General features: G+C 51.4%; 1 protein-coding gene across 3 annotated transcripts in view; it reads left to right on the top strand.

Annotated features, from left to right (window-relative positions):
* Window positions 1-1,671: 1,671 nt before the first annotated feature.
* SLC37A1 (solute carrier family 37 member 1) overlaps window positions 1,672-22,550 on the top strand; it is a 62,058-nt gene continuing 41,179 nt past the window's right edge. The window contains exons 1-4 of one of the 3 annotated variants that reach the window (XM_028126431.2): window positions 1,672-1,755; window positions 2,397-2,495; window positions 5,749-5,981; window positions 15,547-15,628. In XM_028126431.2, coding sequence (XP_027982232.1) covers window positions 5,926-5,981; window positions 15,547-15,628 — 138 coding nt within the window. In that variant the 5' untranslated portion in view covers window positions 1,672-1,755; window positions 2,397-2,495; window positions 5,749-5,925. The remainder of the gene's footprint in view (window positions 1,756-2,396; window positions 2,496-5,748; window positions 5,982-15,546; window positions 15,629-22,550) is intronic. The other 2 variants (XM_028126430.2, XM_028126432.2) reach the window with 2 other exon arrangements.

Raw genomic sequence — 22,550 nt, 5'->3', positions numbered from 1 at the left:
TGTGAGTGGGTGTCTGAGGGAGAGCTTGGAAGTGGGGGGGAGCAGTACACACTTTCAGTGAGAGAGCAGGAGCCCCGAGTGGAAACCATGGGCGTGCCAGAGGAGGGGTGGTTTGGGGAGAGATGGGAGCCAGACGGGGCTCATTTGGGGATCACCAAGAACAGATAGTAAGGAAAGGGAGAAAGAACTGGCCCAAGGGAGAAAGAACTGGCCCAAGGGAGAAAGAACTTGAGAGGCCTGGGGCCATCTGCCTTGCCCGAGGAGGGGGCCCAGCAGGTGTCCTGTGGCTGAAACCTTGGGGCCCCCTGAGGCTGGCAGGTTTCCTTTCTGCATGGAGAACGCTTCTCAAAAGCCAAAGGGGACATTTGCGTGGCTCAGTCAGTTAAGTGTCCGACTCTTGATTTCCGCTCAGGTCATGATCTCAGGGTCCTGGGATAGAGCCCCGCATAGCATCTGGCTGGGCATTCAGTGGGGAGTCTGCTTGGAATTCTCTCTCCCTCTGCCCCACCCCCACCCCTGCGCACATTCTCAAAAAAAAAAAAAAAAAAAAGCCAGAGAAGTGGTGCATTCTACACAACTCAGTGAACAGAAAAGGATAGCAGAGTGTGTTTTAGAAACAGAACAGGCCGCAGGGGAAACCGTGAGGCCTGGCAGGGGAGGAGGAAACCCTCTCCAGGCTGGGCTGAGGGAGATGCTGGGCGGGGCAGGCTGTGTGCCCAGACCCACTGTCCCTACAGACCTCTGGGCATTTACAGCGAGGCCTTGGATTGTTTTTAGCCATAAGCATTGTTTTTCTTGTTGTTTTGTTTTGTTTTTTATAACCAGGGGCAGCCTCCTTCCTGGAATTTCATCTGCAAAATGTGTTTTCTGCTTCCCTTGGCTCCTCCTGGGAGGTTCAGTTCTGGGAGCTGGGCGCCTGGGCCCAGTTAGGATGCTCGGTGTCTACTGTGGGTGCCTGTAGGAATATGATCAGGCCCTTCTGGGGGCTGCCCAAGGTCAGAATGGGCCCGAAGTGAGAGTGCGATGTGATGGGAACTGCCTGTGAGGGCACCAGCGAGGCCGTGGACGCAGGTGACTGGAGCCAGACTGGGCTTCTCCAGTCTAACCGTCTGAGGTTCGTGTCATGCGCGTACAGGTGTGATTAAAGAAGGCTCAACAGAGCCTATCCGTGGGCCCCTTTTCACTCAGTAGAATGCTAGTTTTATGATTCTGACCGTTGAGAAGGGGCAGTGGGAATAAAAGCAAGTAGACCAAGGCACACCCTCTTTAGCGCTGGGCCTTCCAGGGGGCGCGTCGCTTTACCGCTTGTGGGTAAGACCCACCTTGAAGACTAAGGGCCCAGGGGGAGCTCCCTGTCGGCCAGTGGAGAACAAGCCAGTAATTGACCGCGAGCCCGCCGGTGCAAGGTGCAAGGACACAAGCCGGCCGCCAAGATCCCGAGCCGGGGGCGGCCTGGGGGCCCCAGCAGCCGACGGGCGGGCAGCGCCACTCGCGTGGGCCGCCCCCCCGGGGGGGCTGTTTGGGACCCTGGGCGCGCCCCGGGGCCGGGGGAGGATCGGGGGAGGGAGGGGAGGATCGGAGGAGGGGGACGAGCCGGAGGGGGAGGGCCGAGCCGCCCGCCGCCGCCCCGGCCCCGGCGCCCCGCCGGCCGCAGGAAAGTGAAAGGGGCGGCGGGGCCGGCGGGGCCTCCGCGCGCCGCCCCAGGAAGTCGCGAGCAGGAAGCGCCCGCGGCGGCCGGCTCGGGCCGCGGCGCAGGTGAGGCGCGGGGACAGGGACAGGGCGGGGGGAGAGCGACGCGGGGACGCTCCGCACCGCCTGCACCCGCCGGGCCGCCGGCCTCGAGCTTTGCGGCCGCGCAGCACCTGCCGCGGCGGGGCGGGTCCCTGCGCTCCGGCCGTCCCCCGCCCCGCCGGCCTTTGTGCTTGGCCTGGGCCTGGGCCGGGGAGTCTCGACTCCCGCCTTGCCTCGGGAGGGGCCGGAGCGGAGCGGGGGTCCCAGGCGAGTGGAATCAGGGGCGAGCTGAGCGGTCCTGCGAGCGCCCCTCCCCACCCGGCCCCGGCCGCGGTGACAGCGGGGGTCCGGGGAGCCCGCGGGAGGAGCCCCGCGCATTGGCAGCCGCGCGCCGGGGCCGTGGGCGTGCCGCCGAGTCCGCCTCCCCCGGGGACCGGCCGCCGGGGAGGAGCCGGCGCTGAAAGCCGTCCGGGAGCCTCGGGGCGCTGGCGCTCTGGGCCTCTGGGCTGTTTGTTGCGCAGGTGGCTCCCCGGAGCTCGTGAGCCTCCCGGCCAACAGAGTGACAGCATCCTTGTGGACCGATAGGAAAGCGCCCCACCTGCCCACCTCCAACCATCCGGCTCTTTTTTCCTCTTTCCCCCACCTTCCGGCGCTCCCGGCCCTAGCAGCCACGCCGCCCCTCCTGGTGACCCGGTGACCCACGGGACCGTCCGGATTTGCATTTGAACGGAGGACACCGGAAAGCTCCTTTACCCAGCCCCCAGGTTTGCATTTCTAAAGGTGGAATTCCAAAGCCTGCCTCTCCTTCCGTCTCCTGGGGCTGGGAGCTGGCAGCTGGCAGCTGGCTGCGGGGGGGGGGGGGGGGGGGGGGGTGCCTCCTGCCTGGGACCAGAAATTGTGGGAAGTTGAGTTGGTTAACTGTGTTAGATTTTCTCCCAGGCTCCTTCCTTGGTCTCCCTGTAGGTCAAGACTCCAGACCTTAAGCGTCTCACCATGTAGTCTTGGACCCCCATCTGCAGGTTCTATTTTGTGCATTCCCTTTGACGTTCAGTGTGTTGGTGGGGGAGAAGACAGTGGTGGTGCAGACAGAGGAGTCCTTTTTGTGTTTAGACCACAGGAAAGAGATAGTCGCCACTGTCAGTAATGTTTAATATGGAATAGAGCCTTTAAAGTACAAACCATAGAAAGTATTTTCTCTCAAAAGGAGGTTGTATTCATTCTCCCCCTACCCCATTTTCTCCTCTCTCTGTCTTTCCAGGAAAAAGAAATAACTTTTGGGGGGGACATGCACCTCCCAGCCAACTTTGCCTTAAAATAAGATCCACTTTAGAAACTCTGTCTTTAAGTAGATCATTTAAAATCTGCACAGGGCTGCTGAGATGATTTACAGCAGCGTTCCATTCTGGGAAGACCATTTTCAGTGTTACTCGTGCCAAGACTTTCAGTCTTAACTCTTGTCGGAAGAGTGCAGGGAGCTGCTCTGGGTGGCGGGTCACCCGCGGGCGGCCCGAGGGCCCGGCTCAGGGAGTGTGTGTTTGTTTCCGGTCATCCCTCTCCTCGTTGCCTGGCTGGGGCTCTTTCAGAAGACGGGTATAAAAACGTGTCTGTTACGGATTTTGACTGAGCTGCTCTGGGAGGAGGGTGGGAGCTGAAGTCCCTGTCTGATGGTAGAATGACACTGGGTGGTGTGACTTCTCTCCTGGATCGGTGAGTCCCAGAAGCCCCTATAAAGAGCGACTAGGGAAAAAAGTATGTCTTCTTTGCAACTGGGCTGTACACCCAACACAGGGTGGCAAGCAAGTGCCCCGCCTCGTTCCCCTGTGCTCTCCGGGGGACACGGGGCAAGCCGGAGGAAGAGAGGGAGGACGGGGCTGAGAGAGTGTTGACCTGAATTTGCGCAGTGTCCGGCCCACCGGGCAAGCTGCCCGTCCTCGTCGGAAGGGAGTGCCATGCCTCACGGCGGGCCTCACAGGGCTTGGCGGGCTCTCCATGCGATTCAGTCGGTGCTTCTCTGGGGCCATTGCCCGGGTTCCGGAGGAAGGAGCCTCATTAAATTGAGCTCTTAACATCCCGCACGTAAAATCACTACCTTTACGCAGCTTAACAGCACCTCTCTGGGAATTACAGTACTTGCTTTCACCCATTTCACAGGGGAAGCCCCTGCAATTGTTTTAAAAAAGAAATTGAGATGGTCTTCCCCTGCTGATTTCCAGGGCCTTCTGGATTTTTTTTGTTAAATTACAGGTTTTACCACAATTGAGGTTGATTGATTGATTGATTCAGATGGCAATAGAATATTCCTAGACAAGCCACACCTAGTGGACAGAGGAAGAAAGTGGACTCCGACCACCCATTTTCAGACCCTGAAAAACTTAAATCAAATCCTTTACTCTGAAGTCACCGTCACAAAATTGTTTCTCAAAGTATATGGAGCCCCAAAGAGGACCACACTCATTTTGAGCGGAGTTTTAGTAAAATATTCTTTAAATCTAGATTTTGAGCAGAAACATCTTCGAAGCATTTGCGGAGCCTGGTTTAACATCTCTGGAGCACTTGCTCTGTGCTGAGTTTGAACCTAAGTCTTGGGAATGGGGCAGCCACCTGCAGCCCGGGCTCCCTCTCTAGCTGCTATTTACAGAGCTGCTTCTACCCACCAGGCCCTGGTGCTAAGGGCTTTCCATGGATGATTTCCTTTCCTCTTCCTAAGAACCCTAAAATGTAGGTGCCTAAGGTCAGCTGCGGCAGTTGGTGGGGGGGGGGTTGGTGTTGTGGGGGGTGGGAGGGGGTAGCAGCAGGCTGGCTGGCTGGCTGGCCGAAGCAAAGGTCTAGTTCTGGCTGGGGCACACATACCTCCCTGAGAGAGATGGAGGGGTCAGGGTCAGGGGTCCTGGGATGAAAACGGCCCAAGGATTTTGACTTTTTTGCTAAAGCATGCAGGGAGATCCTTGAAGAAGGCGCAGTGTGTGGAGTGGGGAGGGCTGGAATGAAGGGGGGGCGCCCAGGCTCTTAGGAATTTAGCTGGAGCCTTCCAACAGAGCTATTTGCTTTGCTTGTCTGTAACCCCAAAGAAGTTCTTTGAAGATATTAAATAAATTTCAGCAGATTTAAATTGAGATGCATGTTTACTCAAAAGTAGCTTAAAAAAAAAAAAATCATATAACCGGTGAATTTTCAGTAAGTATTAAGACAGTATGAGCTATGCTCCTGCATGCACGGGATTTGCATTTTGCATTTGCATGGTGTTATCTAATACATTGGTCCAAAAGATTCCACCTTGCCAGGCACAGAGGACAGACCGAAAAGTACCACGTCCTGAGGTTGGCTTTGGGACAGGAGACCAGGCCTCCCTGCCCATTCCTTCCCATCTTGCTCTGCCTTCGGCCCTGACTTCAGAATGGGGTCATTTCCCATGACCTCTGAGTGACCACAGGAGATGAGGTATCAAGAGGCAGAAACACAGTCAGGTACCTGCCCACAGCAGGAGATGCATTTCATTTCAGTTGCAAGGCCACAGTGAAATGATTGGTTTGCTGACCTGCCATCTTGCCCAGGCCCGTGTGCCTCTCTGTTAGTGTGGCTCAGCGTGGCCTGGTCCACAGGGGGTGGAGTTGAGCGTGTCCCGTTCCCTGGCATGCTCTGGCAATTGAGCACATGGTGGAACCACTGGGCACGTTACTGGTTTCACATGAATATTAATATTAGTTCCATAGAGTATTGTGGTTAAGAGTGAACAGGATGATCTGTAGATGTCTCCCAGATGGAGAGGGACTCTGGGTCTCTCTATTCCTCATCAGAACACCAGGTGGAATTCATGTCTGTGATTTTTGAGCAAGCCATCCCCGAGGGTAGACACTACCTCCACCCAGTAGCTCTGATGGGGGGCAGTTCCCTATCAAGCTGGAAGCCCCGCTTTGATCTGGGCTGGCTGACACCTGCACTGGATGTTACTTCTGCCAGGGACTCCCACAGGGTCCCTCTTGGGACACCTGACTTTTCCGTTCCTCATTCTCCTTGTAGAGAGCCAAGCCTCTGCCCGAAGGAAGAGGGCAAGCGAGACCCTGCAGGACACCTCAACGCACCTTCCAGTCCGCAGGAGCTGCAGGGGCCAGAGAGAAATACTTGGAGCCAGGGTTGATCACCTACGCATGAAGCATCTTCTCTTGTGACCAGAGCTCCGTGGTCTGTGCAGTGTAAATGGCTCCACTGCCCCCCGGCATTCGCTTCATCGTCTCATTCTCCCGGGATCAGTGGTGAGTGTTGGCTCGTCGGTCCTGTGGCCCGGTGCTGTGTGGAGGTGCGGGCCCTCGCGCACCCTATGTCATTATATAACATGCACACAGATGCCTGGCCTCTCTGCGTGACTGTTGAATGGCTTATCAGTGGTGGCAGCTGTGACTGGGAACGTTGCTAAGTTGTCCTCTGTCTTTGGTTTTCAGTAGTTTCTATAATAATCACGGTGTCCCCAGAAAAATGACCGCTGGCTACTGGCAGGATTATAAAATGGCTGTGGGGGAGATAAGTGTACGAACCCTGAGCCCAGTGAGTGGCTTAGCCGGGGCAGAACTTGCTGAGAGAAAATGAAATCTAAACAAGTTAGATGCAGACCAGAACACCGCTTCCTGTTCTGAGAGCAACCTCACCTCGCATGCTCTGCCGGCCCTTCTCACCCTGGGTTCAGCTCTCCCACCCTCCTTAGAGGAAGAAGAGGGCGAGGGCAGGGTCTAGGGCCAGCTCCTCCATCCTCGAACCCACCCTCTTCAAAGTTCCTCTTCCCTGTTGATCTCTACTGGGAAGGAGTAAGTTTTCCTCTATCCTCTTAGGCTCTTTCCTGAGGGGCATGCAAATTAAACTACAGAAAAACAGATGTGATCACGTGAGTAGGGGAGGTCACCGCAAAATGTGACTCCGAGGGCTTATCTGCCATCTTAATAAGGGAAAAGGAGGAGGAGAAGGGCATGCATGGAAAAACAGATGACTTTTTGGAAAGGTTAAATGGGCCCCTCTGGGAACAGATGGGAGATTAGATAGTGCTGTGGCAGCCTCCGTGTAGGTGTGCTGGGGATTCTTGTCATTTCCAGTAAGAAGAGTCTTCTCCCCTGGTTACCCCCAGGGAGGGGTTTATGACACTTGAGTTCTTCTAGGTGGCTGTGCTTTTAGGCAGATGAGAAATTTCAGGAACTCAAATGCCTCCCACTCAAAATCGTCCCTGTACCATGGCAGCATATTCTGGATCCCGTCATCTCTGCCACGACAACCCACTGTGGCCGCCACACTCTTACTTGCTTCTCAGGCTCCTGCTGGTTGGTGGGCACCCCCAGGGCCTCAGGTGTGACTGCAGACCCCTGCCTCCCTTCCAGAGCAGTTCCCTTGTCATTTCGTGTCTACCAGTAACCTGGCCACAAGCTTTAGACACTTACCTTCCCATCTGGTGGGTGCTGACCTTCAGTGTCCTTGTCTGTTTTGGAACTTTATTTTGATATAATTTTCAAAATCACAGAAGAAAATTGTAAGAATATCACAAAGAGCTCCATGGAACCCCTGTATATCACAAATCCTTTCTTTCTTTCTTTTCTTTCTTTGGTTGAGGCACTGGTGGAGCAGGGCTTCTCACACTTTAGTACACATGTGCATCCCCGCCCCCCAGGACTTGTTAAAATGCAAATGCTTACTCAGGAGGTCTGGGGTGGGGCCTGAGAATCTGCATTTCCCAGGGGATGCGGTGCCCTGAATCCCCAGACCACACTCTGGCTAGCAAGGCTATAGAGTATGTGTTCCATCTCTGCCTCAGACTTGCTCTTTGACCTTTACTTTCTAGATCCCAGCTTCCTTCCCTGTAAAGGGAGAGAGTTGGCTTTAACATTTCTTTGAAGGGCTTTATATCTTTTTCCCAGCAGGCCTTGCCCTTCCTAACAACATCTTGATTTCCTTTGGGGACCTGACTTCCCTCCTTTTTGTGCAGTTGTGGGACTGATGCAGGCTGGCTGGGTGGAGGTGACCCAGAGGAGGGCCCCGCGGGACCAGCCAAGAAGGCCCTCGGCTTCATGCAGGATAGAAATCAGACATGAACCTAGAGGGAAGTAAGAACAGAGTCTATTAAAGATACAGAGAGAGTGTGGATCCAGACAGAGCGTTTGGGAGACTCAGAAAGGAAAGAAGAGTGAGTCTCATATTTGCTTGGGGCCTGGGCTTTTTATTGATGATGGTCTGGCGCCTGTGTCTCCCCATTGATCCAGGAACAAAGACAAGTGTTCAGCTGTCCTCCAAAAAGTCACTTATGCCTTGGAGCCAGGGGTCTTGGTGAGTCTGTGGTCTTGGAAAAGTTCATGACGACTCCACCCAGTCACTCCTTAGGTGTTCTCTGTTGTGCTGGAAGACTCCAAAGAAATCATTAACTCCTTGACGTTTACAAGGAGGACACAGTTATCTGTTCTGTGACAGATGTGTAAGGCGGGGATGTAGGTCCTAGCAAAAATAGACGCAGGAAAAAGAGTGAGAAAAACAGTTTTTTATGGGGTTCCTTTAGTTTCCCTATCTCAGTAGGCGGGTAAGTCTCGGGACTTTGGGGTTCATTATGGAGGCCAACGGTGGCCCCGGAGGCCCTGTTACCATGACCTTTCTCCTTAGCCCACATCCCCCAGGAAGCAGACTAGGACCCTGGGTGGGCTACGGGTCTCTCTCCAGGGATGTTGAGTCTTGAGTAGAATAAACCTAGGGTAGAGGGACTATTGAATGCAGCCAGTCCAGCTGGGGGCCAGGGCTCAGCTAGCAGACACACCTTCACATTCTGCCTCATTTGCTTCTCCCTCCACCCTCTGTGTGTGTGTGTGTGTGTGTGTGTGTGTGTGTGTGTGTAGATGTATACACACACACACACTTTTTTTCTGAATCATTTGAGAGTCAGTTGTAGGCATTATGCCCTTTTATTTCTAAATAGGTTAATGTATTTCCTATGAATAAGACATTCTCCTGTAACTGTGCCTGAAGGTCAGAATCAAGAAATATAACATGATGTAATACCATGATCTAATCCACAGTCCATATCCAGAAGTTATATCAGATGTCCCGTAATGTCTGGTCCAGTGTCCCCTGGTCCAGGACCCCATCCAGAATCACATGTTGTCTTCAGTTGTCCTGTGGGTTTAGTCTCCCTTAATCCGAAACTGTCTCTTGGCCTTCCTTTGTCCTTCATGACCTTTACATTTTTGAAGAATACCAGCCATTTATTTTGTAGACTGCTCCTTGTTTTGGGTGTCTAGTTAGTATTTCCTCTTGATTAGATTCAGTTAACGTTCTTTTGTCAGGAACACCACAGAAGGGAGATGACTTCTCACTGCTGGGTGAAGGAGCTACGAATGTGGGTGCAGGAGGGGCTGGATGGGTCAGGTGCTGTTGGCTTGGAAATAACGTGATCAGGAAGTGCTGGAGAAATGGATACATATGGTTCTGCTCTGTGTTTGATGTGTGTGTGTGGTATGTGTTGTGTTTGATGTGTGTGGTGTGGGTGTGTATATGGAGTGCGTGTGTTTGATGTGTGTGATATGTGTGGTATATATGTGGTGTGGTGTGTTTGTGCGTGTGCGTGTGTGTGTTATGTGTGTTGCATGTGGGTCACGTGCCCTGCCCCCCGCCCGCTCAGAGGCCGTGGGAACAGCAACACTCAAGTGGCGGTGAGCACCATGCAGCCGGATCTTGGTCTCTATGTGCCGTCTCCCACAGAGGGAGCCAGGCTTCCTTGGAGACTGGGCCGATGTCAGGGCTGTGGGGCAGCAGGCCAAGGAAGATGAGCCGGGAATATCTGGTACCAGAAAATAAGGAGGTGCTTGAAAATGAAGGGGCTCTCACTGGCTAAGTCTAGAGTGACTTGAGATTTAAAACAAATGATACTAGTGATGGATTAGCCCGTTGAATAAAATAACCTCGTGAGCGCGCACTGCGGTAAGTAAGTGTGTGCACAAGGGGGAGAAAGGAAGCCCCCCCCCCGTGGATCCCTGCCGCTGAGTAGAGCCGTGGGGCCTGGCTGGCCTGCTCCCGTTCCGTGACCGTCAGAAGCACACACTGTGGGGGAGACTGGAGGACAGGGTAGCCGTGTGGGCTCCACGTATGTCCCCACAGACTGCATATTAATTACACAAGGGAAAGTGTCGCTTCCCTGAGGGGCGGACAGGGGCAGAGAGCCCCTTAACCAAGTGGTCAATGCCAACGTCACTGACATCCTGTCTCTGCTTTAGGGTGCTCTGGAAAGGACTCACATCATAGCTGTGTGTGGTTTCCTTGTTCCCAAGTTAAGGATGGCTTTGGACTACTTTCTATGCCAGATCCTAGTGCCCAGTTACTCTCCATCTAAAGTATTTGTTTCTCCTCATCTGTATATGACTCTGATAAATAACACCCCAGCAAGGAAAGAGATACTGTGCCCTGCATCGCTCAGGTTGAAGCAGGTTGCTGTTCATCTGGGGGCACGTGCGATGTTCAAGAACATGTCTAAGGAGACCCTGCGGGTGCACACCTGTCCTGGGCTGGCATTGCCGAGATGTGCTTTTGTTTTGCTAGAAACTTCACGTTAACCCCAGTGCTGGTCTTGTCGTGCTTGTAGATGCGAGCAAGGCTACCCCCAGACATAACCACAGGGTAAGTGGCACACCGAGGAGCGAAAAGGTTCAGTAGCTCACCTGTAATTGTACGTGTTTAATGTTTCCAAGCCTAAATGTGACACCGAACAAAAATACAAGTGTCGTCTTGCATTCGTGTCCTGAGGCTGCTGTAACAGCCCCGCACACAACAGAAGCTGGGAGTCAAGAGACCCAGGCATCGGCGGGGCTGCGTGTCTCTGAAGGCTGCAGGGAAGGATCCCTCCTGCCTCTTCCAGCTTCTGGGGGTGGCTGGCGGTCCTTGGCCTTCCTTGTCGTGGCTCTGCCTCCGCAGTCACTTGGCCGTCTTCCCTGTCTGTCCCTGCATCTTCATACGGCCTTTATAGGGACGTCAGTCATTGGATTTAGGCTCTCATGTGATCTGAGGTCATACATGGGTTCAGGATGGCCTCATCTTAACTAATTACATCCACAGGACTTGATTTCCAAATAAGGCCACGTTCTGACGGACTTGAATTTGGGGGGCACAGGATTCAACCCAGTGCAAAATGGATGATAGAAAACAAATATCATCCACAATTCTGCTTCATAAAGGATACAGGAAGACAGAAAATGAGGTTAGAATTAATTACAAAGTGGGAAAAAGAATCAGGAAGGTTGTGTAGGACTTTGGTCCCATAACCCCGGGGAATCCCACAGAAGTAAAATGTCTGCTCAGTCTCCAGGACAGGTAAATTGACACGGCTGCTGTGGTCAGACCTTCTGGCGGGGAACAGTCAGCCTGGGCTGCTGGCTGTTCCCCCCACCCCCCCAAACCCCATGTAAGCAAGATGAGGAAAGGAAGGGAGGAAGGACAGATTTGGAAATAGGGGAACTAGAGTCGGCCCTGATACTGGCTAAATAGATAGCGTTTTCCTGTTTAGGAGACGTAGGTTCTGTCTCCAGGAAAATGCTAGTATACTGTGTAGGTTCACCCGTTGCCCTGACTTCGGGACAGCTTCTCCCAGAGAGCCCTGCCAACCTGTAGGCAGTTACCTGCCCCAAAGAGGCTGATTCATCAAGGAAAGTTCAGTTCAGTCTGGAACCATGCACTGCCCCCTCTGTGGCCCCTTTAGTCATGGGGCGTCCCCCCAGCGAGGGACAGTCAGGGGAACCCCCTTCATCCCACTGGGCCCTGTGCTGGTAAGAGCTACATGTAGAGATGCCCGTTAGGGAAGGAGGCAGCAGCCTGGGGAATGAACGTGGAGGCCCAGGGAAGGAGGATGGCAGCCCAGAGGTGGAGGCTGGAGGCCCAGGTGGGCCACTCAGTCCCGATGACCTAGACAGACTTTACCATCTAGGAATGCACATGTATCAGGGCCCCTGGGGCTCTTCAGACATGATCTGGACACACAGAGGAGCTCTTTATTTCTGGGCTTATTTATTCTATTTAATAAATATGTTAATGTCAATAAGGATCAACTATTTGTGCATAGAATATTCTATTTATGTCTGGTTTGAGACTAGAGAGCATGAACCCAAGGCCCTTTGAAGTTGAGCCACTCTCTCAAAATCCTTACCTGGGTGACGATGAAATTCACATTCTCCTGGTTGATAGTACACCTGTGAACAGGTGTCAGGTAGCATCCTCGAGGGCTCCAGATTCTTCTCTGAGACTCCGATCTGGGAGGTGCTGGGGCTGACTCAGTCCCAGAACTTTGTTCATGCTCCTTGTGGAGATTGCAGAAGGGAACCCTGTGCCCAGGTGGGGTCAGCTCAGGGTCCCCACAGAGCTGGAGCCCTGCCTTGTGCCCTTCTGCCACCTGTACCTCCTCCGTGGGTGACTGTCCACTCGGGCGGGCACTCTGTCTGAAAGTCACTGGCCTTTTCAGGCCAGGAACAGGCAGGTTCTTCGGCGGTAAGGGCTGTGCCTCCTGAAACGAGGGGCCGGCCTTGCCTTCCTGGGGGGGCCCCTGCTCTCCTTCTCCTCTCTTGCCACGCTTCCGGATGACCTCTTTTCTTCTGCAAGAAGTACTTTTCTAGAGAGTGGTTCAAACTTTGAGGCTGGAATGAACCTTTCTCTTCTTGCCCAAGTGTCTTCTTTTCTCTAGTCTCTGATTCATTTGTCTTACTCTTGGGCTGTTTTTCGCATAAACCAAGAAGAGCAGCAGGGCCTTAGGCCAGGCTTTCTTATGTCATCAGCCTTGTTCATAGCGTGTCTGCGTCACTGACTTTCTCCTGGAGGTCAGGGAGATATTTATATTCCTGCCTTGCATGTATCTTTCGAAAAAGTTGCACAGAAGCGAAAAGTAAAAAAATAGATAGGATCTTAAATGCCCAGGATATGGGCTTACAAGAAATTTGCAGGTAATTCTCTTACAAACCAGTTAATGGTTTCTTTCTGTCTACTTTGTGAATTCTGTTCACTTCTGCGTCCCAAATTTCTCTTTGATTATGGTTATTTTTTTTAAGAATATTTAAACAGCTTCAATTGCACAAAGCAAAAGTGGCAAAATTTTTAAATGTAATATTATGGTGATGTTGCAAATAGGATAAATAATTGATATAGGACTAAGTGAATAATACACAGCCTAGGACAATTTAAAGTACAGTTATAATGTATTGTTTGTTTGTTTTTTAATTTATTGATTTTAATCATGGTAAGTGCACTCCTCCTTCATCCCCATCACCTCGCTCGCCCATCCTCCTGCCTTCTTTCCCTCCGGTGACCATCACTGTGTTCTCTAGAGTTATGAGTCTGTTTCTTGGTTTGTGTCTCTCTCTCTCTTTCTTTTTTTTCCCCTTCACTCATTTGTTTTGTTCTTAAATTCCACATATGAGTGAGACCATATGGTATTTGTCTTTCTTTGACTTTTTTCACTTAGCATAGTACTCTCTAGATCCATCCATGTCATTGCAAATGGCAAGATTTCATTCTTTTTTAGGGCTGAGTAATATTCCATCACACACACACACACACACACACACACACACACACACACACACCCCACTTCTTTATCCATTCATCTCTCTGTGGATACTTGGGCCGTTTCCATTATCTTGGATACTGTAGATGACACTGCTATAAATGTAGGGATGCACGTACCCCTTTGAATTTGTGTTTTTGTATTTTTTTGTGTAAATACCCAGTAGTGCCAATACTGGATGGTAGGGTAGTTTTATTTTTAACTGTTTGAGGAACCTCCATACCGTTTTCCAGAGTGCCTGCACCAGTTTGCATTCCCACCAACAGTGTAGGAGGGTTCCCCTTTCTCCGCATCCTCACCAATATCTATCATTTCCTGACTTACTCATTGTAGCCATTCTGACAGGTATGAAGTAGTATCTCATTATAGTTTTGATTTGCATTTCCCTGATGTTGAGTGATGTTGAACATCTTTCCACGTGTCTGTTGGCCATCGGGATGTCTTCTTTGGAGGAATGTCTGTTCATGTCTTCTGCCCGTTTTTAAATTGGATTGTTTGTTGTTTGGTGTTGAGTTGTATACGTTCTTCATATATTTTGGTTACTAACCTTTTATCGGGTATGTCATTTGCAAATATCTTCTCTGATTCAGTAGGTTGTCTTTTAGTTTTATTGATTGTTTCCTTGGCTCTGCAGAAGCTTTCTATCTTGATGAAGTCCCAATAGTTTATTTTTGCTTTTATTTCCCTGTCTCAGGAGATATATCTAGAAGGATGTTGCTATGGCCGATGTCAGAGAAAGTACTGCATGTGCTCTCTTCAAGGATTTTTATCTCTTCAGACCGATATCTCTCGTGAATATAGATGTGAAAGTCCTCAGCGAAATATTAGCAAACCAAGTCCAACAATATATCAGAAAAATCATGTATGACAGTCAGGTGGGATTAATTCCTGGGATGTAAAGGTGGCTCAATATTCAAAACAATCAACATGATACGTAATATCAGTAAGAGAAAGTTTACAAACCTTATGATCATTTCAGTAGATGCAGAAAAAGCATTTAACAAAGTACAACACCCATTCATAATAAAAACTCTCAACAAAGTAGGTCTAGAGGGAACATACCTCAACATGATAAAGGCCTTATATGAAAAACCCACAGCAAACATCATACCCAATGAGGAAAAACTGAGCTTTTCCCCTAAGCTCAGCAACAAGACAAGGGTGTCCACTCTCACCACTGCTACTCTACATAGTACTGGAAGTCTTAGCCTCAGCAATCAGATAACAAAAAGAAGTAAGAGGCATCCAAATTGGTAAGGAAGAAGTAAAGCTCTCTCTATTTGCAGATGACATGATACTCTGTATAGAAAACCTGAAAAGACTCTACCAAAAAAACTGCTAGAGCTGATACATGAATTCAGTAAAGTCACAGAATACAAAATTAACAGTCAAAAATCTGTTGCATTTCTATACAATAATAATGAAGCAGCAGGAAGTGAAATTAAGGAAAAAATCCCATTTACGATTGTACCAAAACCAATATAAAATATCTAGGAATAAACTTAACCAAAGAGGTGAAAGACCTATACTCTGAAAACTATAAAACCCTGATAAAAGAAATTGAAGATGACACAAAGAAATGGAAAGACATTCCATGCTCATGCATTGGAAGAACAAATATTGTTAAAATGTCCATACTACCCAAAGCAATCTATAGATTCAATGCGATCCCTATCAAAATGCCAACAACATTTTTCACAGAACTAGAACAAACAATCCTAAAATGTGTGTGGAACCACAAAACCCCCCAAATAGCCAGAGCAATCTTGAAAAAGAAAAACAAAACTGGAGGTATCACAATCCAAGATTTTAAGATACACTACAAAGCTATAGTCATCAGAACAGTACGGGACCGGCACAAAAATAGACGCATAGATCAACGGAACGGAATAGAGAACCCGGAAATGGACCCGCAACTCTATGGTCATCTAATCGTCAACAAAGGAGGCAAGAATATGCAACAGGAAAAAGACAGTCTCTTCAACAGATGGTGTTGGGAAAACTGGACAGCCACATGCAAAAGAATGAAACTGGACCACTTTCTTACACCACGCACACGAATAAATTCAAAATGGTTGAAAGACCTAAATGTGAGACCTGACACCATAAAAATCCTGGAAGAGGGCACAAGCAGTAACTTCTCTGACATCAGCCCTGGCAACATTTTCTAGATAGGTCTCCAGAGGCAAGGGAAATACAATGTATTCTTACTGCATCTTATATTATTTTATGTCATCCCCTACCTCTGTTTTGTGTTTCAGGTACAGAGCCTTCATTTTTATTTTGACATTTTTGCTGTACGCAAGTTTCCACTTATCCCGAAAGCCTATCAGCATAGTTAAGGTAAGAAATCATAAAAAGCACCCCATTTCATATCCTGCCTGTAATTCCTAGGAGGAACTGGTAATTACTTTAAGAGCCGTTTTGGGAGTGGGGGAAGGGGTGGGGGGGGCGGTGAGATAAATGGAGAAACCAGATGGTTTAGAAGCAAGTTATTGTGCTTTGATTGTTAGTTTCTCTTTTCTGAAACAAAAATCTTTGACATACTTTTAGGGTTTATCATTTTAGAGGTGATATTATATATATATATCAGTTATATTAATTGACAGCTGCAGAATTCTAAAGCTTAATTAAGTATTTATTCTGTGAATTTTCCCCCTGAATATATCCAATCCTAAATTGTTCCCCAAAGTGCCTCTCTTGTCATTGTGCTCTGATTCTAAGTCTGGCTGTGGTGGTGGCTCTCTATTATTCTTAGAACCCCCAGCTTCTGTTTGAGTGATGGGTGAGCAGGAAGTTGCTCAGCAGACATTTAACTACACTTTGAGAAAAGAAGATTAAAGTAGACAATCCTACATAATAGCCAGTTATAACTGGGGAAGAAGCAGGATAATTTTCTTACTCTCATTGGAATGACATCATTTTTATAGACTTTGAAAAAAGAAGATTAAAGTAGACAATCCTACCTAACAGGCAATTATAACTGGGGAAGAAGCAGGATAATTTTCTTACCCTCCTAGGAATGACATCATTTTGCCTATAAACTCTCAACAGGCTTTTGACTTTCAATTGTAGAAGGAACAAGGAAATTGTCCGGTGCCAAAGAGTGCTTATTTACAGCCCGATTGCCCCCTCCCTCACCTAGTTGTGGGCAGGGACACGGGTCCAGCACTGTAATTCTGACCACTGTGGCCACGCCTCCTCCAATCCCACCGAGTGGTTGAGTGCTGGCCTCAGTCTTCAAGCCAATGGGAGAGGCAATGCCAAGCAAGGCTGTTGCTTCTATAGACAGTTTTGTACTCCCCATTCTCCAGTAATGCCCAGTGGATGTTAAATAGCATCCATCTATGCAAAGGATCCTACAATTCCTCCTTGACCTCTAGTAAGCCTTCCATGCCCTTCATGGAGGAGACTGTTGGAGAGGTCCCATTGAGCGCCGTGGGGCTGAAGGAGCAGGAGTTGTTGGGAACCTGCTGGGGTTTCAGCTTGGGATCAAGCTTGGATGGGGGAGGTGGACCCCTGGAGTAGCAGATGGAGGATGGGCCCTCACCGTGAAGCCCCAGCCTGGTGGGCAGAGGCTCTGCTGGGACACAGGCAGTGTGGGGAAGGCGGGCTGGCCATCGGAGGATCTTCGTGGCAGGACAGGACACTTGGATTGGATGCGATATCGTGAGGGCCTTGTGTAGCCAGGAACGGATGTAGCAGTGCTGTAGGGCACCCTCCCAGCTTCCCTTTGGGAGCTTGGGGCTTACTGATGGGCGGTGTCACGATGAAGCAGGGTCCCATCGGCTCTTCTGGAAGCATTCTCTCAGTCACAGGGCTTGCTGAAGCCCATGGCGCGGCACGGTGCACCTGCTCATTTAATGGAGTCCTCTCAGCGGCCAGGGACTCAGGCGCACAATCCCCTCCTGCAGGGCAGTGCGAGCTCCGGTGAACTGGGCAGGGTCTCTGCTCTCAAGCTCTGTGCCACGGGGTCTGCAGGGTATTGAATTACCCGAGTGTATCCGCAGCCCCACAGCCGGGTCTTCTTCCACACACAGATCTTCAGACTTAGCACCTTAGTTGTGCTTGGACATGGATTGGCCTCACGCAGGATCTCCTGAGATAGATAAGGACGTCCCACTACATACGCTAACTTAAACTTTATAACGCCTTCCAAGGCTTTTACATGCTTTAGTGCATCTTATTTATAAAACTAGAACTAGGGGTGATTCTGGTGACACAAGGAGTAGTTTGAATTATCTGTAGCCTGTATTTCCTAACATGTGATAAGCAAAACAAAATGAAAATGTATGTGCTTACCTGGAATTGATCACCAGTGGCTGTGAATTATAAAATGGTTCACGTTCCTTAATGACATTTGAAGAGTGGCGTGACATACGTCATTTCAGTGTAGCCAAAAGAAACGAGGGTGGTAGCAATGGACACGGGCCGGGAGCCGCGGGCGGGGCTGGGGCCGGCGCACCTGCTCCTTTCCACGGGCCCCCACGGGATCGGGGGCCCCCGCCTGCTCTGAGTGTGAGTGCCCAGCCCTCTCTGCACACAGGCAGCCTGGAAGGAAGGAGCTGTGAAGCGCTCAGCGGCAGATGGAAGACAGCTGGGAAAGCTGGCGGGGCACACCCTGACTTTGGTGGGAAGCTTGCTCTCTGGAAAGGCCAGTGTCCCGGGATGAAGGCTGGAACAGAAGGCAGCTCCCGTGGAATGTCTCGGCAGTGAACAAACCCATCCAAGAATTTATGTAGAAAAATGTCCAAGGGAAGTGTGGAGAAGATAGCGTTCTTAAGCCACTGTAATCAAATTCTTATGGTATTGCATGAGAACAGACCAAGAGGTCAGTGGAAGAGAATAGACGGTGGGAAAAGTGTAACTTATTTAGCAAATGGCATGAGCACGACTGGCTATTCTTCTAGAAGAATAAAGTTGGATCCCTATCTTATAAAAATAGATGGGTGGATTAAAGATTTAAGTGTAGTAAATAAGTAAAAATCCAAGGGCAAAATTATGTCCGTCTGAGGGGTGGGTGTGAGGTTGGCAGACCTGAAGGACGGCCAGAGAGGGCGGAGCGGTCGTTCACAGACAAGGAGCCGGAATCTTGCCAAACCGGATGAGGCGAAGGCGGTGAAAGTCGCCCTAGATCGCCTCACACCCACTGTCCAAACACCTGATCGCGCGCTAGCCCGGGTCACGGGGAGAGGGCGGCAAGGGCAGCAAGGAGGGGAAGACAGCCGGGCGCCGCTGATGGGAGCTCAGGGCTGCAGGCTCCCGGGGAACATTCTGTGAACACCTATATGCACCCTTCAGCCCTGGGACCCTGGCCTGTGAAAACGCAAGGGTCCACACTCAGGAGAATCTGCGTAAGTGCCTTCATTGTAGCATCTGCAATTCCAAAAAAAAAAAAAAAAAAAAAAAAAACCAAAGGAAAAAGGGGGAAAAAAAAACCCCGCATATTATGTGACCCTAATCAGCAGGTGGAAGTTTGAGTAAATTATGGCCAGTCCATATTCTGACATGTGCAACCACTTAGAATTAAGAGAGACACCTGGCTGGCTCAGTCAGAAGAGGGTGCAGCTCTCGATCCTTGGGGTCATGAGTTCAAGCCCCACGTTGGGTGTAGAGATTCCTAAAAAACAAAACAAAACAAAAAAAAAACTTTAAAAAATAAATCAATAAGTAAATAAATAAGGCCACAATTAAAAGAAAAAAAAGAGGGCGCCTGGGTGGCTCAGTTGGTTGTGCGGCTGCCTTTGGCTCGGGTCATGATCCTGGAGTCCCAGGATTGAGTCCCAGATCGGGCTCCCTGCTCGGCGGGGAGTCTGCTTCTCCCTCTGACCCTCTTCCCTCTTGTGCTGTCTATCTCTCATTCTCTCTCTCTCTCAAATAAATAAATAAAAAATCTTTAAAAAAAAAAAAAGAAAAAGAAAAAAAGAATTAGAGCCACACCAGTTCACACAGAAAGATTTCAGAAACGGATATGTTGAGTAAGAGGAGTTAAGGGGCCCTGAAGTCTGTACAGAAGGATTCCAGTTTTGAAAAATCAGCCATGAGCAGAAAGCTCCCCCGCTCTCTGCGTACACCTGTCAGTGGGGGTGTGTTTGTGCCACTGTCAACGTGGCACCTGTGTTCCCTCAGAGCCCCTGACCCCGCACGGGTCCCGCTGTGGGGACAGCATGGCCGGCCGGTCCTCCTGCCGCCGGCCTGGTCTCAGGCACTCCGGCTGCTCTCACAGAATCCCGTGCCCCGGTGGCTTCTCAGCCGCGGAGATTTACTGCTCACAGTTCTGGGGGCTGGAAGTCCCAGGTCCGGGTGCCGGCGGGCTGGGGTTCTGGTCAAGTAGTCGCTCCGGTTCCAAGCTTACACAGCTGTCTTCCTGCATGTACCTGTGTGTAGGTGCGTGCCTGGGAAGGGCCCTGCTGCCCACTGATCCCGCGAGGTTCCCTTTCGCTGCCCACTGGTGAGGTGGGGGCAGGGCTGGAGAGGGATCTGCAGGGGGGACAGGCGCAAACACTCCCAGCCACCCCTGCCCGCCGCTCCCCCCAGCCCCGCATTGCCTGTGGCTCCGTGGCTGCTCACTGTGTTCCCCCGTCACGCAGTCCTCTCCCGCCCCCGCCCCCGCCTTCCAGTCCCTGTGGCCTTTGCTGTGTACTCTGTTGCTGTTCTTCCTCCGTCGGGCACACGGACGGTGGTAGACGACCTCGAGGATCGTGTACCCGGCGCGCCATGCGCCACCTCGTCTTCCCATTGCTCAGCTTTTAATGACGGCCTGCTGCCCTGTGTGATTAGTGCTGCTTGTCTGTTGGAGCGCTCTGTAAACACTGGCAAAGGCAACTGCTTTTGTGAAGGTGAAGGACAGACCCCAAACGCTGTCACGCCGAGGTATGCGCCCATTCACCTGCTGAGCGTTTTTCTGATCGGTTCATCTTGGTCTATTTAATCCTTAATTTTCCCTCAAACGCCAGGTTGGGGAGTAAAACTCGCTGAAATACGAAAATATAGCGGTGTTGCTGAAACGCAGCATGTGGTGACGCAAGCATCCCCAGGACCCTGTACCAGAACAGTATGGGGTCTTCCCTTGCTTCCGTGCAGCCTTTCAGCGGCCCAGAGCAGTGGAGATTGAGCTTCCCCGGGGAGGGGGCGGGCTGTGAGTGGGAGACCCCCTGCCCATGGCCGCCAGTCACCACGCCCTCCGCGAGGCCCGGGGAGGAGCGGTCTGCCAGCAGCTTGGCACCGGCGTCCCAGCTCCGAGTCCCGTCACTGCGGGACAAACCAGAACAGAAACGCTTTTCTGCTTGTTTCTGAAACAATCTTTTCTGTTTCTCACAACGGCTGCTCCCTGGGAATCTGACCTGATGGTAGAGGATGTGAAAACCGCGTTTGGAGCAGGGGTCGGCAACCTCCTCCCCCCTTGCTCCCGTGTAAGGCCCTGCACACGGGGGTCTCTCTTTCTCGGCAGGCGGCACCCCCCCACCGCCCCAGCCTGCCTACAGCATTCTTCGTGGGAGGTGAACAGGGAGGACAGTGAGGCGCAGGGTCTGGCCCAGGGAAAGGCTGATTTCTGCAGGCCAAGAGAAGGAACCAAGTATAGAATCAGGGGAATGGGGGAATGTGAGACTGCCCGCTGCATGCGGGAAGGAGGGGTTCGGCCTCAGTCTCCCAGTTCTCTGCCACATCCTGCTGGATGAGCCCAGAGCACGGGCAGGGGCAGAGGGGGCTCTGAGTAATCCAAGGAGGACGAGAGGAAAGTTATTTAGCAAAGACTTAACTAAGTTTGTAAAGCAGAGCCTTTAGCTAATTTTTAGGCAATGTTTGAGTTCTAGCAGAACGGCCAACGATGATGACAAAGCCACAGGACCCCAGAGTGGCTGAGTCCCGTGTGCCATGCCAGGTCTCAGTGGTGTGTGTCCATGCAAAACCAGGAGGTGGCCAGCCCAGGCTGACCACAGCCTTGGCAAGGGCGGCCGCTTGGAGGTGATCGGCCTCTTTGGTGACTCCCTTCTGAAGAAACGGGTGCCAGCAAAGGATGGTTGTGGGAAGGACTCTGGCTGCCCCCCACCCGGTGCACCGAGGTGGAGCTCCTTGCCAACTGCTCTGTGTCCTGACCTGGGGGGGAATGCTCCTCCTGGGGCCAGCTTTCCTGGTGCCCCCCAGACCCCCTGCCTCTCTCAGGTGGCAGCTCAGTTAAAGTATGCCCCTTTAGGGCCCCTGCTCCCCCTAAGGACCATCTCCCTGACCTTGAGGGTGCCTCCTTTCTGCCCTCCCATCTGGAGGATTGCTTCCTCTGGGCCTCTTGCAGTGAAAAACCCAGAAAACGCACAGCAGGTGGCAGGGAGCCCCTGGGGAGGAGAGGGGAGACATGGGCCGAATGGCAGACTGGCAGATGCATGGAGGTTCCCCCATACTAAGATGGGCCCCGGCCGTCATGTGGCACTTTTCTGGAAGTGAGGTTCCTCTTCCTCGGGAGCACCCTGCATCCCCTGTGCCCTGCACACGTCCCCTATGACCGCTTGTCCAGCCCTTCCTGGCACCTCCAAGCCCCACTGCAACGGCCACCTTTCCTCATGGGGCGCCACGTCCCAAGCACGGTGCTGACTCATGGTGTTCAGCATCGCCGATCCCAGGAAGTGTTCTGTGGGTGAGGAGGGGCCGCCCCATCTGCAGGCGGGCACAGTGAGGCAGGGTGGGAGCGGCTCGCTCAGGCTCCCACACCTGTCAGCCAGAGAGCTCCTGAGCCTTATGCTTCCCTTCCACCTGAGCGCCTCTGCCCCGGCCTGCCTCCATGCATCTGCCAAGGCTGGCCACCTCCTGGTTTTGCATGGACACACACCACTGAGACCTGGCGTGGCACACGGGACTCGGCCACTCTGTGGTCCTGTGGCTTTGTCATCATCGTTGGCCATTCTGCTAGAACTCAAACATTGCCTAAAAATTAGCTAAAGGCTCCGCTTTACAGACTCAGTGGACAACTTGGTGAGCTGGTGGCCTTGTGCCCCAGGTGTTTTGTTGTTTTATTGACGTATGATTTGCACACAGTAACATCCACAGATCTTAACTATCTAGCCTGGCAAATATTTACGTGCCCGCCTGGGAAATCATCACTTAGGCTCAGGTCTGGCCCCCTTCCAGCTCCAGCTCCAGGATCTGTGTGCCATGTCTCCCATGGTTACCCTCCCGCAGGTAACCAAATCCCCACCAGTGCCACCGAGAGTTCGGGGCCTGTTCTCCAGTGTCGTAAGTGGAGTCCTGCCGTTTGCACCGTGTCAGGCTTCCT

The sequence above is a fragment of the Eumetopias jubatus genome, unplaced genomic scaffold (genome assembly GCF_037043125.1).
Source record: "Eumetopias jubatus isolate StellerSeaLion01/CBP00866 unplaced genomic scaffold, mEumJub1_p1.0 scaffold_1, whole genome shotgun sequence".
Lineage (NCBI taxonomy): Eukaryota > Metazoa > Chordata > Mammalia > Carnivora > Otariidae > Eumetopias > Eumetopias jubatus.
This window is presented reverse-complemented; position numbering and strand designations above follow the sequence as displayed.